Below are 17,886 nucleotides of genomic sequence, written 5' to 3' on the forward strand. Positions count from 1 at the left end.
CGTCTTCTTCTTCTTCTTCTTCTTCTTTGTAGGTTCCTTCTCTTTACCAAAACCTAGAGAAGGTGGCGTAGCTGCGTATAGAAGAGCGCGTTTACGCCGGAAGTACCTGCATCTTAAACCCTACAAGTGCGTTACCGTGGAGCTTTTTTTTTCGGGCGGAGATTACTGCGACCGCAGGTGTCTTTTTTTGGTCAACTTTTAGTTTGTTGAGGGGAGAAAAAACTTTTATTGCGTGCCAACTAAAGATAATAAAAGGTGTTCTTTTAGAAAAAAATTCACTATTATTTTTTTATCTGATAGCTTCCTTATATTTATATCTAGGGTTTATTTTTTATAGTTAGAAAAAAATATACCCTTAATCTTCTATTAAAAATGACTTGATCAACTATTAAAAAATTGATAATTAATTATCAAAAATTTAAAAAAATATATAAAAAGCTATGCTAATCATTTTAAAATCAATAGATATGCATCGAAGATGATTCCTATCTATTTTTTTTAATTTTTTATAATTAATTATCAAAGTATAATTTATTTAAATAATATCTATAATTAAGTCACATAAGCAAAAAATATAAGAGTGTTTTTTGTCTAAATAAAAAAAACCTAAGTAAAAATGAATACGGAGGGTTTCACGTAAAAAACATAATACTAGAATTTTTTTTTTATAAAAGACCCAACATGAATGAATTACTACTGAAAATAACTTATTCATCATGAAATTTGGTGGATTAATACATATGCTACTCTAATTATCAAGTTAAAGTCAACAATAAAAAGTTCATATAATCTTAAATATCATCATAAGCATCAACTATTTATGATGTAAATGACAATCTAATCAATAGATTTTCACCAAATAGGGAACTGATAGCAAACACGTCAACTGTCTTACTACTGAGAATTACTACAAACATATGCTATCTATGAAACAAAGCTCCAGGCAACTTCTATCTAGAAATTAATAGTAATTAGATGATCATGTTCACACTAAAAATAGAATATCATTCATCTCACAATCATTAACTTATTATATCCATACCAAGATTAAGAAAGTGCATCCTGATGATTACTTTTGATTTAGATTTGATTATATTTGATTAATATATTGACAAGTATTGTAATTGGTATAAATATCCTTCTATGATATCAAATAATTTGAGTAATAATCTCACCTTTATAAAGGCTTGTTCTCACTCTTTATTATTTTTCAGTATCGAAGAATTATTCTGTCAACTTAAGGGATTTATACTTGATCTAACTAGCTCTTTATGCAAAGTAACTCAAAACATCTTTTCAATTTGTCATATCAAAATTGTTAGAATACAGGACTCTTTATAATTGAATAAGATATATAATAAAATTAATTATATTTTGATTATGAATATTAATAAATAAAAAGGAATATTAGACCAAGATAGAGAATATATGAGCTAAGTGGGAGAATATCAAAATATACGATCCTTTATAATTGAATAAAATATATAATAAAATTGATTGAATTCTGATAACAGATATTAGCTAATATAAAGGATGTTCATATTATAGTATGATTGCTTAAGGGACGCTCTTGATAGGAGAAACTCTACTAATTACTTTTCATTGATCCTTTACTCTGACCTATAAATAGATAGGACCTCCTAAGGGCTAATGACATGATGTTTATGTGATGTGACGGTCATGGACACATACACGAGATACTATATGTGACATTGAGAGATTACGATTCCTTTTTTATCCTCTTTATCTCTGAAAAATTAATAACTATAGTCTTATGAAAATGTAGAAAGAGATGAATATTTGGTTCTCCTTGTATATCGAAATTTTATAGAGACGATTTTGCCCTACGCGAACTCATCTGTCACCAAGGCCGACACCTATGGAGAGTTCCAAGTCACCGGCTCCGAAATGGCACCATAGTGTATTTTGATAACCACCCTACCTTATTAAGATCAAAGAATGATCAAGTGGTTCAACTAATCTTATCTAAGGCCAACCAGTAAAATGCCTAGGGAATAAGTATAAAAAGGAACCTATTAGCTCACGTTGAGAGGGGGGATTCTCTACACACTAACCTAGTCATACTTCTTACACCATTATCTTTTCCCTTTCGCTGACTTAAGCATCGAAGAGGATGTGCTGGGCAACCTTATGCAAGATCGCTGGCGATCAAGAGACGACACGACATCACTATTAGGACGCAGCCACGCAATTACGAGACAATCTTTCATTCGAGGACACCTAGATGACCCAACCCTAGGGAAGAACCTTACAACTAGGAAGATTCCAAACCTCCTACTCAATCATCTCGAATCGGGTATTCGCCAATAAAACAATATCTAACCGAACCACCTATGTTGTCTCACTCATTAAGTCACCCACATTAGTTAGGAAAAGACACCTGGGTGAATTTGCACCTTCGATAGTGGATCAACCATGCTGAGTTATCAATCGACGGTACTCGTGACACAATCAATATCTTTACAATATTTGAATCCGAGGATGATGATCCTACATATTAGATAGATAAATTTTCAGATGACTTTGAAAGGTATGTAATATAAATCTAATATATGTTATTTGATTTCAATCCAAATATTAAAATTAATATATAGCATATATTATATTTTATGCTTGGAACTTGCTACGTGCCCTCTTTCTCTCTTTTTTCTACCTTTTATATCTCTCAGCAATAATAATTATTACACTCCAAAAGCTAACTGCAAATGAAGCAAAAGATGCAAATGGAACAAAAGACCACTCTTGGGACCCTGCCCTGTTTCTATGTTGTCCCAAAAAGCTAGGTACCTTAAAAGCTTTTTCTTTGTCTCTGGAATAGCTAAACATGGCCAAATTAAGTTAAGATTTTGGCAGTAGAGAAGACAGCGGAACATAACTAAAACTTAAGCAAAACCAAGTGAAGAATTGGTAAATGAGTGCTTATATTTTACCTTGATTCAAAGTACCGATGCTGAACCCACATCTTGCCAATGAAGTAGGATGAATTCAACCTCAGTTGTAAAGTAAGAGTAGGAGGTAAAAGAATGGAAGCCAGCCATGGCCTTTGATATGCTAATAACTTGTGGAATGTGTATGCTTTGATATGCATTTGACGGAGTTGTGTGCATGCATCGAAACCAAATTTCGGTTGTCAGATATCATTACTGATTTGCTAGTAATTAGTTCCACAAATTGTTATACCAGCTTGGGAAAATAATTTGTACATGTCATAACATGTTGGAACAATAAACACCATGATCTTATAAAAGAAAAGTACTCGTTGTTTATTTCTATGTGGAAGGTCTCATGAAAAATTTGAACGATTTTCTGAAAAAACTTCACATTTTATTTTTTTGAAAAAATTATAATTTTTTTTTTTTTTTTCCAACATGAGCATATTGATCCAAGTGGTGCACTAGTCTAAATAGATAGATTTGATCATTTAAGGTTGGGAGTCCATTTAGATGATTTATAATATTTTCAAGTAAATTTTATAGTATACTTTATAGTATTTTTGTAATGATGATCGAAACATTATAAGAGGTTAAACATTATAGGTTTGTAATTAGTTTGATTGAGGTTGAGTTTATTTACCGTATGCTTTACAATATTTTTCCTTATGATGGCTAATAAAAATATTATAATAAACTAATTTTTTACTCCTATTTGGATGATATTATTATTAAATTATTATAAATACATATCAAATTATTTCTAGTGTGTTTGAATTTCTCAGTTATAGTATTTTTAAATAACGTTATAGTGTTTTTGTAAGGTGTAAAGCCATTGAAAAATAGTATTTTTCAATTGTTCATCTTTGATTATCATTGATCGTAGATCATTACAGCCTATAGTTGTATGACCGAATCCATTTGGGTCATTTATAATATTTTTATTTTTATGATCAAAATACTATAAAAATTAATTTTTGATCCTCAGATGAATCAGATCATGCTACTGTATAAAACCAATCAATCAACTTGGATTCATACACCTATAGATCGGTCTAAAAGGTATCCATGAAATTAGTGGAAAAATATCAATGAGACCGGTAAGAGATACTTTCGGTATTATTCAAAATAGAAGGAAGAAACATGAGACATAATTTTGGAAAATAATAATAATAATAATAATAATAAATAATAATAATAATAATAATAATAATAATAAAAAGAGAGCTTTTGCTGACAAACAAATTCCTTGATTTGTGCGCTGTAGTGGTAGGGTCATTTAGACTTTGCAGCATCAGAGAGTTCCCCTCTTCCCAACTCCTGTTTACTTAACAATGAGCATGAATATACGCCTATGACCAAAAATTCCATTTGGTGCCCGCAAAATATGGCTGCAGAAACTAAATCCGGTGAAGAAATGAATGCCATTTGCCCTTCACTTGCATCTCATAGGAGCAAAAGAAGGGGAAAATAATCTGGGCATAAAATCTAGTTAGCTAGAATTTGGATGCTTTCATCTCAAGAAATCTCTCTTTTTATCTTTTATTAAAGATCAGTAGATTCAATGTAGAAGGCATTGCAGTTTTCTTCCTGTTTCTTCCTTTCTTTCTTTTCTTTTGGAAAAACAAAAGGATGATGAGAATATGCACATTTTGGTTATATAATATCAACAATGATGAGAATAAGAACAATGAAATGAAAGCAGACAGGACCAATAAATAAGTTTTCAGAAATAACAACCGATAAGTCGACAAATGAACAGCAGTGCAGCGTGGATTAGTCTTTATAAAGTATAAATTCCACATCATACTTCACTTGATCACCATCAATATGGTGGAAACAAATTTAAAAGAGAGTTCAGTTTGATATGATGTAAAACAAGATATCTCATTCTTGGTTTGATCTAATTACAAAAATTTATGCTCAGATCTATATCATTTCTTAGTCTAAAGTATATTTGAACACACAACTATAACAATAATTGCAAGCCATAATGAGCAGATGTTGCCAATCAGAAATCTTAAATTCGGGAAGCAGGGATGATACCGCATTACCAACAAAACCTGATAATAACGAGAAAAAATAAATTGATCTTGTTTAGCGAGCAATTTTAGAGGGCATAAAATCCTAGAACATATATAGTTCTACAAGTTGAAAGGATCTCAGTCCTTTTAGAGACAAAATCCCCCACAAAAAGTATCAAGCCTTGCAAAGAGCATCAGTCTTTTCCTACTGAAAGAACCTGACCATATCCTGCAGCTAGTTCTGAGGCAGTACAGTACATGTATAATTCTTCGCTGATAGCGAGTCAAGCCTTTGTTAGCAAAACATCTCTACGATGATCAACATGCGATAGGGTGCAAGTCATCTAAAACTTCTCTTGATCCCGATAACTCAACAAGAGTAAGCAGTGCTTCAGTTTAATTTAACCAAGTACCTACCTGCCAGAGACACTGCTGTTAATTCACCAAGGCCAATAATGTATGAATACCTAAGAAAAAGCACAATGCAAAAGATTGGAACTAGGACACATACAACATTTACCGGAGATTAGCATGCTACAATACCTCAGGGAAGTTATATTGACGTATTTGTCCAGAGACAACAATACAACAAAGTCTTAAGAAAAGGAACACACCAAAATATTAAAAATCAGACGAATGGCTGAGACTAGCATGCTATACTACAACAGAATAGCATAAATAAGAATCTGGAGAACCAAGGGCTGGAATCAAATTCGAGATTACATGTTGCCATTAGGCAATAAATTTAGATATGCTCTATTGTCACATTGAAGCACAAGTTTGCAACATAAAATCAACCTGCATAATTTGACATATTAACAAGACTTCCAGATCACATTTTTGTTTGATAGCTATTACAGCTTTGACAAAAATAAGACACCAAACAAAGGATGCAAAAGAAACATATAGTAGCAAAAGCCAAAAAAGTTGAAATGTGGATTTTCATAGTACATAAACCAGTATAACTACATATCATAAAAATAACCAAAGATTCTAACTGTTAGAAATATCTTGACTTCAATCTGACTGTGGGTAAAATACATTTCAGGAAGGCTGAAATTGCTGTCATCTGACAGCGAACAAAATACATTTTGGGAAGGGAGAAATTGGCCTACAAGAAGGTAGCAAGTCTCATTTCTCTTTCATTACCAGAAGGCTGGCAATGGTTGAATTCTCCCTAGCAAAGTAACTCCTAGAATTTTATTTCCTTTTCCAATTTGTTCCACATATCCTTACTAATGTAATCAAACTAGCACACTGCAGATGCCAACCTCTGGAAGGTAACACATACTAAAAGAGCAATTTCCAAGAACCTTGTTAATCCACTTCTTTTGCACCAAACACTCTGCAATTGGAGCTAACAACCCAAGTATTTTTTATTGATAAGAACAATTTATGATCGATACAAGACAACCTCTGGACAGTAACACCTACTAAAATAGCAATTTCCGAGATCACTGCTAATCCACTTATTTTGCACCAAACACCCTGTAAATGGAGCTAACAATCAAGCACTTTTGATTGATAAGAACATTTTATGCACTGAACACTCAATATGACCCAACCCAAAAAATGAGAGGATCACACCCTCCGTAAACTCATGATCCAGACGTCTGTAATGCACAGAGCACAATAATAATATTCATTGACAATAATGGAAAATGGATCCCATCAAGTCTCATCATTATTACTGGCGTACACATCTAACTGTACTTTTATTAAATATCAGATAACAATCTTCACATTGCTAGAACCAAACACTTCTCAATCCTTAGCTCCCCAGCTACGGATCATCTGAAATATGTAATTTTCAGATCGATAGGGATTATCTTAGTAGAAAAAAGATGTCAAGAAATCTAGTTGTGTCTCATGCAATCAGCAAAAGATAAGAATAATAATGAAAAAAGAGCATAACTTAGAATAAAAGATCTCACAAATTCATCATGAGAAAAGCACATCCATTAGTGCACTTTGCTGCATCGGAACTCGTCCGACTGCTCAGGATGAAGCAACCTCCTTATAGACTAAATTCATATCACATTCCCTGCTATTAGTCCATTACTAGGATCAAGTGGTGCCCGGCAACAGTAGAAATACGTCTTTCTATAGATGCAAGGAATATCTTATAAGCTTGTTTGACGACTACTAATCCCTTTCAAAATTGCCTACTAATCATGACAATGTTGTTCAATCATCCATATATGTATATATCAACATGCTGCACAACCATGCAACAACATCCTTTCACATGCTCAAGCGTCTAACTTATGCATCATGGCACTTCTAACAAATATTAATTCTAGGCTACAATAGACGCATCAATATAAAATTGATTGCCAAAAGAAATATGATCTAATAACAGCATATTAAAATTTCATCATTTCAGCATAAAGAGAATCTAGGTTTTATGAGGCACCTAACACTATATTGATCATCCAAATTGGATACAGAGTCCAAAAAAGTTATTATCGATTTACAATTCAGTCCTTGAAATTTACAATCATTTCTTCAATACATTGCAAACCAGTCCCTAGCAGTCTTAATGGGCAGGACCTTAGGCAGCCACGTGGAACTTGGTCTCACAGGCAGGACCACATGGAGTTGGCCTGTCTGAGCTGAAGTGCATGAAGTTTAGACCACCCCCGTACTCAAATGCTTAAATTGGTAAAGGACAACTTGTACATTCCAGTGCTTAAATTGAGAACAAAACATTGACAATACGGAAAGTGTGGTTTCCTACATAAATCTAAGAGTTTCAACTTCATTCTCAAGAAGACAGTCAGCTTCAAACTATCATGGTGGAAACCTGGTATTCATTAAGGTTTAGCATTTATAAAGAGAGAAATTTCAACTGAATTGACCGATCAGCAAGAAGAAAGAAGTGGTTCAAACTAATCACTTAAGAAAGAGAACAAAATTTGAAAAACAAAATATACAAAAAATTGAAACACAACCTCATTTCCCTTTTTTGGGTTTCGGGTTTGGTTTTGGAATGGAGGGACTTTAGTAAATTTATATAAAAGGTGACCAACCCTTGCCCTAAATCAAAAGCCTCATCATCCAGCTCAAAATCACCAAAGCATCCAACCATACCATCCAAAAGAATCCTACTTCTTATCATTTGAAAAAATTAACCAAAACTCGAAACCTAAATTACCAAATATCCGAAGTCAAATCAATTCAAAACTTCAGGTGTCCAATAACCTACATAAGTCTGATATCTTCCAGTAGACTTAAAACAAATGGGACAAGAAGAACAATTCTATGTGGCGTCTACACAAGTGATTATCAACAAGCAATTAACTCTATCGGCAATATCATCACAAATCTTCTCAACATTCTTCATTTTCTTACTACATGTAAGCATCCAAACTCATCTTACATTCACAGAAAACGAAGTAAATGGCAGTAATTATTTGGTTGCAAGCTGTAGATCATGTTATACAGATAGTGGAAAATTGGAACCTGGAACCATAACTTGAGGGTACAAAAGCTTATGCTATGCATTATGCATTTCCACGATCAAATGCAGTTCTGTTTTTGGGTACTCCATTTCTACAATAGACGCATCAATATAAAATTGATTGCCAAAAGAAATATGAACTAATAACAGAATACTAAAATTTCATCACGTCAGCATAAAGAGAATCTAGGTTTTATGAGGCACCTAACACTATATTCATCATCCAAATTGGATACAGAGTCCAAAAAGGTTATTGTCGATTTACAATTCAGTCCTTGAAATTTACAATCATTTCTTCAATACATTGCAAACCAGTCCCTAGCAGTCTTAATGGGCAGTACCTTATGCAGCCACGTGGAACTTGGTCGCTCAGGCCGGACCACTTGGAGTTGGCCTGTCTGAGCTGAAGTGCATGAAGTTTAGACCACCCCCGTATTCAAATGCTTAAATTGGTAACGGACAACTTGTATATTCCAGTGCTTAAATTGAGAACAAAACATTGTCAATACGGAAAGTGTAGTTTCCTTCATAAATCTAAGACTTTCAACTTCATTCTCAAGAAGACAGTCAGCTTCAAACTATCATGGTGGCAACCTGGTATTCATTAAAGTTTTGCATTTATAAAGAGAGAAATTTCAACTGAATTGACCGATCAGCAAGAGGAAAGAAGTGGTTCAAACTAATCACTTAAGAAAGTGAACAAAGTTTGATAAACAAAATATACAAAAAATTGAAACGCATCCTCATCTACCTTTTTTGGGTTTTGGGTTTGGTTTTGGATAGGAGGGACTTTAGTAAATTTATATAAAAGGTGACCAACCCTTGCCCTAAATCAAAAGCCTCATCATCCAACTCAAAATCACCAAAGCATCCTACCATACCATCCAAGAGAATCCTACTTCTTATCATTTGAAAAAATAACCAAAACTCGAAACCTAACTTACCAAATATCCATAGTTAAATCAATCAAAACTTCAAGTGTCCAATAACCTACATAAGTCTGATATCTTCCAGTAGACTTAAAACGAATGGGACAAGAATAACAATTCCATGTGGCATCTACACAAGTGATTATCAACAAGCAATTAACTCTATCGGCAATATCATCACAAATCTTCTCAACATTCTTCATTTTCTTACTACATGTAAGCATCCAAACTCATCTTACATTCACAGAAAACGAAGTAAATGGCAGGAATTATTTGGTCGCAAATTGTAGATCATGTTATGCGGATAGTGGAAAATTGGAACCTGGAAACATAACTTGCTGGTACAAAAGCTTGTGCTATGCATTATGCATTTCCACGATCAAATGCAGTTCTGTTTTTGGGGACTCCATTATACAACTCAATGAGTTCTGGATACTCCTTGTAGCGGTTGACGAACTTCTCCACAAATTTCTTCTCTGAATATTTCACGTATGTAGACATACTAAGGTTACTGATGCAAACTCCTCTAGACTTCAGGCCTGTCACAATCTGATGCCTTGGCATCAACCTTTTCTCCAAACTGCACAACAAAATATCTGGCCGAAGTGCAAGATGAGATGGAGCACATCCGGCTTCATTTACCAAGAACTCCATCTTCCTCTGCAAACTCTTTAAAGAAATTTGCACAAACGTAGGAGCCTTTCTGAATGCAGCAAGGAAATCATCCTCGGACCACCCGAAGCCCTTGAAGAACTCCAAGTGAGCCTTGAAGTTATTCTCGGAGACGTTGTGGAGCACAGTCAGGGTCAAGGGGAACATCCCTGAGGTGCGAGCTACTCCCAAACCCTCGACACGACTGATTAACGCCTTCAGGGTTTCAGCATTCCGGGTTATGAGGTGGGGATATTGCCTTAGGATCATTGAGAGCTTCTGATCCGTCATCCCGCAATCCCTTAGAATTTCAATTTTAGGCCGGATCGTCTTCTCGATGCTATACCCGAGAAACCTCCTGTTTTTCTTGCACAAGTTCATCAGTAAGTCGTTGGACCCGAGGAGGCCTTGCCATAATTGGATCTTGGACAAGATGGTCTGGGATTTGTGGCTGATGACATGGATATTCGATCTGACGAGGTGGGTGATGTCGGAGCAGGAGAAGCCCAGATCCTGCAAAGCTCGGAACTTTGGGGCCAGGGTCTTCTCCACGTCGAGGAGAAGCCACCGGGGGTTTGCAGATATGACCTTTTTCACCTGGGTGTTGTCAAAACCGTAGCTTTTAAATAAGCCAAGGACGGAGTCAGGCTGGTGGCGGGATTCAACGTGGCCAAGGAGCTTCGAGGCTTTGGCCGCCTGATCAGGATCGAAGCCACAGGAGCTGACCAGGTATTCAGCCATAAGGCTGCTCTGTGGAGCACCGGAGGCGGCGGAGTAAGAATGGGTTGCTAGAAAAAGGGCAGCATCGGCCGGACGACAGCAAGGGACGAAGGCAAGGGCTTTGGACAAGAGAGAGACGTAGGGCGACCTATTCATCAATGTCATCGTCTTCTTCTTCTTCTTCTTCTACTTCTTCTTCATTGTAGGTTCCTTCTCTTTACTAAAACCTAGCGAAGGTGGCGTAGCTGCGTATAGAAGAGCGCGATTTGGCCGGAAGTACCTGCGTCTTAAACCCTAGAAGTGCGTTACCTTGTTCGACATTTTTTTTTCTGGCGGAGATTACTGCGACCGCAGGCGTCCTTTTTTTTCTTCGTCAACTTTTAGTTTGTTGAGGGGAGAAACAACTTTTATTGCGTGCCAACCAAAGATAATAAAAGGTGTTCTTTTAGAAAAAAATTGCACTATTATTTTTTTATCTAGGGTTTATTTTTTATAGTTAGAACAAAAATATACCCTTAATCTTCTATTAAAAATGACTTGATCAGCTATTAAAAAATTGATAATTAATTATCAAAAATTAAAAAAATATATATAAAAAGCGATTCTAATCATTTTAAAATCAATAGATATGCATCGAAGATGATTAATATCTATTTTTATTTTAAAAACTTTTATAATTAATTATCAAATTATAATTTATTTAAATAATATCTATGATTAAGTCACATATGTTAAATATAAGAATGTTTTTTTGTCTAAATAAAAATACCTAAGTAAAAATGAATATGGAGGGTTTCATCGATAAGAAAACTAATACTATAAATTATTTTTTTATAAAAGACCCGACATACATGAATGAATGCTAGAAAACAACTTATCCATCATAAAATTTGATGAATTAATACATATGCTATTCTAATTATCAAGTTAAAGTCAACAATAAAAAATTCATGTAATCTTTGATGATGATCATGTTCACACTAAAAATAGAAAGTCATTCATCTATAATCATTAACTTATTATATCCATACCAAGATTAAGAAAGTATCCCAATGATTATCTTTGATTTAGAATCGATTATATTTGATTTAATATATTGACAAGAATTGTAATTGGTATATATATCCTTCGACAGAATCAAATAATTTGGGTAATATATCTCACGGTTAATTCTCACTCTTTATTATTTTTCAATATAGGAGAATTATTCTGTCAATTTAAGGGATATATACTTGATCTAGTTAGCTCTTTATGCAAAGTAACTCAAAATCTCTTTTCAATTTATCATCTCAAAATTATTACAATACATGACTCTTTATAATTGAATAAGATATATAATAAAATTAATTAGATTTTGATGACGAATATTAGTCAATAGAAAGAAATATCAAAATATGTGCCAAGTGAGATAATATCTTATAAATTAATGGGCTAAGTGGGAGAATATCAAAGACCCTTTATAATTAAATAAGATATATAATAAAACTAATTAGATTCTGATAACGAATATTAGCCAATAGAAATAAAATTTATATTATAGTAGGATTCCTTAGGGGGTACCCTTGATGGGAGGAACTCTCTTAATTATTTATCATAGACTCTCTACTTTCGTCTATAAATACATGAGACCTTATAGGGACTAATGACATGATGTTTATGTGATGTAATGGTCATGAACACATACACGAGTACGATAGGTGACATTGAGAGATTACGGTTCCTTTCTCATCCTGTCTTGTCTCTGAACCATTAATAACTATAATCTTATGAAAAGGTAGAAAGAGATGAGGAGTATTTAGTTCTCCTTGTAGATCGACATTTGATATAAACGATTTTGCCCCACACAAACTCATATGTCACTAAGGCCAACACCTATGGAGAGTTTCAAGTCATTAGCTTCGAAATGACACCATAGTGCCGATAACCACCCTACTTTATTAAGATCAAAGAATGATCAGGTGATTTTGCTAATCTTATCCAAGGCCAGCCAGTAAAAGGCCTAGGGATCAAGTATAAAAAGGAACTCATTAACTCACGCTGAGAGGGGGGACTCTCTATACACTAACCTAGTCATATAGCTTACACTATTATCTTTCCCCTTTCGTTGACTTAAGCATCGGAAGGAATGCGTTGGGCAACCCTTAATGCTGGCCTATCATGCAAGATTGCTGACGGTCAAGAGATGACATCACTATTAGGATGCAACTATGCAACCATAAGACAATCCATCATTCGAGGACACATGGATGACCCAACCCCAGGGAAGAACCTCGCAACTAAGAAGACTCTAAACCTCCTACCCGATCATCTTGAATCGGGTCCTCGCCAATAGAACGACATCTGATCGGACCGCCTATGCTGTCTCACCCATCAGGTCACCCACATGAGTCAAGAAAATGCACCTGGGTAAACTTGCACTTTCGATAGTGGATCAATCAGTTATCAGTCGACGATACTCATGACACCATCAATATCCTTATAATATTCGAATCCGAGGATGGTGATCCTACGTATATAGATAATTTTTCAGATAACTTTGAAAGGTATCTAATATATGTTATTTGATTTCAATCCCAATATTTAAATTAATATATAGCATATAATATATTTTATGCTCGGCACTTACTAAGTGCCATCTTTCCCTCTTCTTTCTATCCTTGCCCTGTTTCTATGTTGTCCCAAAAAGCCAAGTACCTTAAAAGCTTTTTCTTTGTCTCTGGAACATGGCCAAATTAAGTTAAGATTTTGGCAGTAGAGAAGAGTGGAACATAACTAAAATTAAAGCAAAACCAAGTGAAGAATTGGTAAATGAGTACTTATATTTTACCTTGATTCAAAGTACCGATGTTGAACCCATATCTTGCCAATGAAGTAGGATGAATTCAACCTCAGTTGTAAAGTAAGAGAGGAGGTAAAAGAATGGAAGCCAGCCATGGCCTTTTGCAAAGGAGGCGATCATATGAATCCTTGTGAGTTTGGAGATTGGAGGTGGGGTAAGCCAACACCATCATCCACATACCCAATAATTGCACTAATATTAGATAAGATTCCAAGAGAAACTCACACGCAGATAAATCCTTCCAGTAGATAACAAGAATTTGAAGCTCTTGCTGTGTGTGATATCTAGTGTGTTGTCTTATCTAAATGGAGGAAGATAAAAGACACGAGATGGATGCGTTGATATATCATGAAGAAAGTTCCAAATAAGTTCCCATGATTTTTCCTTAGATTATTGAGGAATTCCAGGTTGCAAACAAAACAAGTACCTTTTGGAGTTCTTTGTACCTACACAATATCTTGTGACAGACAACTCTTTTACGATCTTTGGCTATTTGCATTTAATAGAGTTAAGTTCGAAAGGTAAGTACTGCACAGACAAAGGATCATCAATGCACTTCATGAACCTAAGAAACCTGATTGAGTTGTACTCATGTAAAGACTGATCATAAAATTAGCATTCTAAACCGTGCACTGAGATGGAGCATTGTGATGATGAGATTAAATCCCCCACAAAAAGTATCAAGCCTTGCAAACAGCATCAGTCTTTTCCTACTGAAAGAACCTGACCCTATCCAGCAGCTAATTCTGAGGCAGTACAGTACATGTATAATTCTTCGCTGATAACGAGTCAAGCCTTTGTTAGCAAAACATCTCTACGATGATCAACATGCGATAGGGTGCAAGTCATCTAAAACTTCTCTTGATCCCGATAACTCAACAAGAGTAAGCAGTGCTTCAGTTTAATTTGACCAAGTACGTACCTGCCAGAGACACTGCAGTTAATTCTCCAAGGCCAATAATGTATGAATACCTAAGAAAAAGCACAATGCAAAAGATTGGAACTACGACACATACAACATTTACTGGAGATTAGCATGGTACAATACCTCAGGGAAGATTATTTTGATGTATTTGTTGTCCAGAGACAACAATACAACAAAGTCTTAAGAAAAGGAACACACCAAAAGATTAAAAATCGGAGGTATGGCCGAGACTGGCATGCTATACTACAACAGAATAGCATATATAAGAATCTGGAGAACCAACGGCTGGAATCAAATTCGAGATTACATGTTGCTATTAGACAATAAATTTAGAGATGCTCTATTGTCACATTGAAGCACAAGTTTGTAACATAAAAACAACCTGCATAATTTGACATATTAACTAGACTTCCAGATCAACTTTTTGTTTGATAGCTATTACAGCTTTGACAAAAATAAGACACCAAACAAAGGATGCAAAAGAAACATATAGTAGCAAAAGCCAAAAAAGTTGAAATGTGGATTTTCATAGTATAACTACATATCATAAATATAACCAAAGATTCTAACTCTTAGAAATATCTTGACTTAATGGGCAGGACCTTAGGCAGCCACGTGGAACTTGGTCTCACGGGCAGGACCAAATGGAGTTGGCCAGTCTGAGCTGAAGTGCATGAAGTTTAGACCACCCCCGTACTCAAATGCTTAAATCGGTAAAGGACAACTTGTATATTCCAGTGCTTAAATTGTGAACAAAACATTGTCAATACGGAAAGTGTGGTTTCCTTCATAAATCTAAGAGTTACAACTTCATTCTCAAGAAGACAGTCAGCTTCAAACTATCATGGTGGCAACCTGGTATTCATTAAGGTTTTGCATTTATAAAGAGAGAAATTTCAACTGAATTGACCAATCAGCAAAAGGAAAGAAGTGGTTCAAACTAATCACTTAAGAAAGAGAACAAAGTTTGATAAACAAAATATACAAAAAATTGAAACCCAACCTCATCTACCTTTTTTGGGTTTTGGGTTTGGTTTTGGATAGGAGGGACTTAGTAAATTTATATAAAAGGTGACCAACCGTTACCCTAAATCAAAAGCCTCATCATCCAGCTCAAAATCACCAAAGCATCCTACCATACCATCCAAAAGAATCCTACTTCTTATCATTTGAAAAATTAACCAAAACTCGAAACCTAAATTACCAAATATCCATAGTTAAATCAATTCAAAACTTCAGGTGTCCAATAACCTACATAAGTCTGATATCTTCCAGTAGACTTAAAACGAATGGGACAAGAATAACAATTCCATGCGGCGTCTACACAAGTGATTATCAACAAGCAATTAACTCTATCGGCAATACCATCACAAATCTTCTCAACATTCTTCATATTCTTACTGCATCCAAACTCATCTTACATTCACAGAAAACGAAGTAAATGGCAGGAATTATTTGGTTGCAAACTGTAGATCATGTTAGGCAGATAGTGGAAAATTGGAACCTGGAAACATATCTTGCTGGTACAAAAGCTTGTGCTATGCATTATGCATTTCCACGATCAAAGTGCAGTTCTGCTTTTGGGGGCTACATTATACAACTCAATGAGTTCTGGATACTCCTTGTAGCAGTTGATAAACTTCTCCACAAATTTCTTCTCTGGATATTTCACGTATGTAGAGATATTAAGGTTACTGATACAAACTCCCCTAGACTTCAGGCCTGTCACAATCTGATGCCTCGGCATCAACCTTTTCTCCAAACTGAACAACAAAATATCTGGCCGAAGTGCAAGATGAGATGGAGCACATCCGGCTTCATTTACCAAGAACTCCATCTTCCTCTGCAAACTCTTTAAAGAAATTCGCACAAACGTAGGAGCCTTTCTGAATGCAGCAAGGAAATCATCCTCGGACCACCCGAAGCCCTTGAAGAACTCCAAGTGAGCCTTGAAGTTCTTCTCGGAGATGCTCTGGAGCACACTCAGGATCAGGAGGAACATCCCCGAGGTGCGAGGTACTCCCATACCGTCGACACGACTGATTAACGCCTTCAGGGTTTCAGCATTCTGGGTTATGAGGACGGGATATTGCCTTAGGATCATTGAGAGCTTCTGATCCGTGATCCCGCAATCCCTTAGAATTTCAATGTTAGGCTGGATCCTCTTCTCGATGCTATACCCGAGAAACCACCTGTTTCTCTTGCATATCTTCATCAGTAAGTCGTTGGACCCGAGGAGGCCTTGCCATAATTGGATCTTGGCCAACATGTTCTGGGATTTGTGGCTGATGACGTGGTTATTCGATCTGACGAGGTGGGTGATGTCGGAGCAGGAGAAGCCCAGATCCTGCAAAGCTCGGAACTTTGGGGCCAGGGTCTTCTCCACGTCGAGGAGAAGAAACCGGGGGTTTGCAGATATGACCTTTTTCACCTGGGTGTTGTCAAAACCGTAGCTTTTAAATAAGCCAAGGACGGAGTCAGGCTGGTGGCGGGATTCGACGCGACCAAGGAGCTTCGAGGCTTTGGCCGCCTGATCAGGATGGAAGCCACAGGAGCTGACCAGGTATTCAGCCATAAGGCTGCTCTCTGGAGCACCGGAGGCGGCGGAATAAGAATGGGTTGCGAGAAAAAGGGCAGCATCGGCCGGACGACAGCAAGGGACGAATGCAAGTGCTTTGGACAAGAGCGAGACGTAGGGCGACCTATTCATCAATGCCATCGTCTTCTTCTTCTTCTTCTTTGTAGGAGTGCGTTTAGAGGAGCGCGTTTAGGCCGGAAGTACCTGCGTCCTAAACCCTAGAAGTGCGTTGAGGGTTTTATTCGTCATTTTTCCGGGCGGAGATTACTGCGACCGCATGCGTCATTTTTTTTTATTCGTCAACTTTTAGTTTGTTGAGGGGAGAAAAAACTTTTATTGTGTAACAACTAAAGATAATAAAAGGTTTTCTTTTATAAAGATTTTTTTTTTTTTGTCGGATATAATCCCTATATTTATTTTAGAGCGACGAAGGAGAGGACTTGCGAGAAAATAGACATCGTCGATCGGATGACGATGAGGGATGTAGACGAAAGTTTCAGACAAAAGAAAGAAGTAGGACGATCTATTCATCAAATGTCATCATCGTCGTCGTCATCTTCGTTGTAGGAGGTGTTGCTATGTCAGAGGTGCATTTTGATCGAAAAGACCTACATCCTAAACCCTATAACTATCTTACTGTGCTCGAGGAACTTTTCACGATCGGAGATTTCTACGATCGCGAGCTTTTTTTTCTTCGTCATATTTTATTGTAGACCAACTAAAATAAATAAATAGATGAATGACCACCGATGAACTACATATTAACATCAATCCTTGAATTAATTGACAATTATGCTACCCAAATT

General features: G+C 35.9%; 2 protein-coding genes across 4 annotated transcripts; both read right to left on the reverse strand.

The window, feature by feature from the left end:
- Nucleotides 1-5,001: 5,001 nt before the first annotated feature.
- On the reverse strand, nt 5,002-11,089 carry LOC135640901 (transcription termination factor MTERF8, chloroplastic-like). 3 transcript variants are annotated; one of them, XR_010497487.1, is made up of 2 exons: nt 8,780-11,089; nt 5,002-5,392 (listed from the first exon to the last, which is right to left on the reverse strand). XR_010497487.1 is itself a non-coding variant. In XM_065155743.1 (2 exons), exon 1 carries the CDS (start codon nt 10,901-10,903, stop codon nt 9,731-9,733), a length of 1,173 nt encoding a protein of 390 aa, XP_065011815.1. In that variant the 5' UTR covers nt 10,904-11,089; the 3' UTR covers nt 5,002-5,392; nt 9,703-9,730. The 3 variants fall into 3 exon arrangements, 2 of the variants coding, with proteins under 2 accessions (XP_065011815.1, XP_065011805.1); XM_065155743.1 differs by having other exon boundaries at nt 9,703-11,089; XM_065155733.1 differs by having other exon boundaries at nt 9,690-11,088.
- Nucleotides 11,090-14,137: 3,048 nt separating this feature from the next.
- Nucleotides 14,138-17,299, reverse strand: LOC135640905 (transcription termination factor MTERF8, chloroplastic-like). Its single transcript, XM_065155755.1, has 2 exons — nt 16,007-17,299; nt 14,138-14,499 (listed from the first exon to the last, which is right to left on the reverse strand). Exon 1 carries the CDS (start codon nt 17,219-17,221, stop codon nt 16,064-16,066), a length of 1,158 nt encoding a protein of 385 aa, XP_065011827.1. The 5' UTR covers nt 17,222-17,299; the 3' UTR covers nt 14,138-14,499; nt 16,007-16,063.
- Nucleotides 17,300-17,886: the final 587 nt, after the last annotated feature.

Source organism: Musa acuminata, chromosome BXJ1-4 (assembly GCF_036884655.1).
Source record: "Musa acuminata AAA Group cultivar baxijiao chromosome BXJ1-4, Cavendish_Baxijiao_AAA, whole genome shotgun sequence".
NCBI classification, from domain to species: domain Eukaryota; kingdom Viridiplantae; phylum Streptophyta; class Magnoliopsida; order Zingiberales; family Musaceae; genus Musa; species Musa acuminata.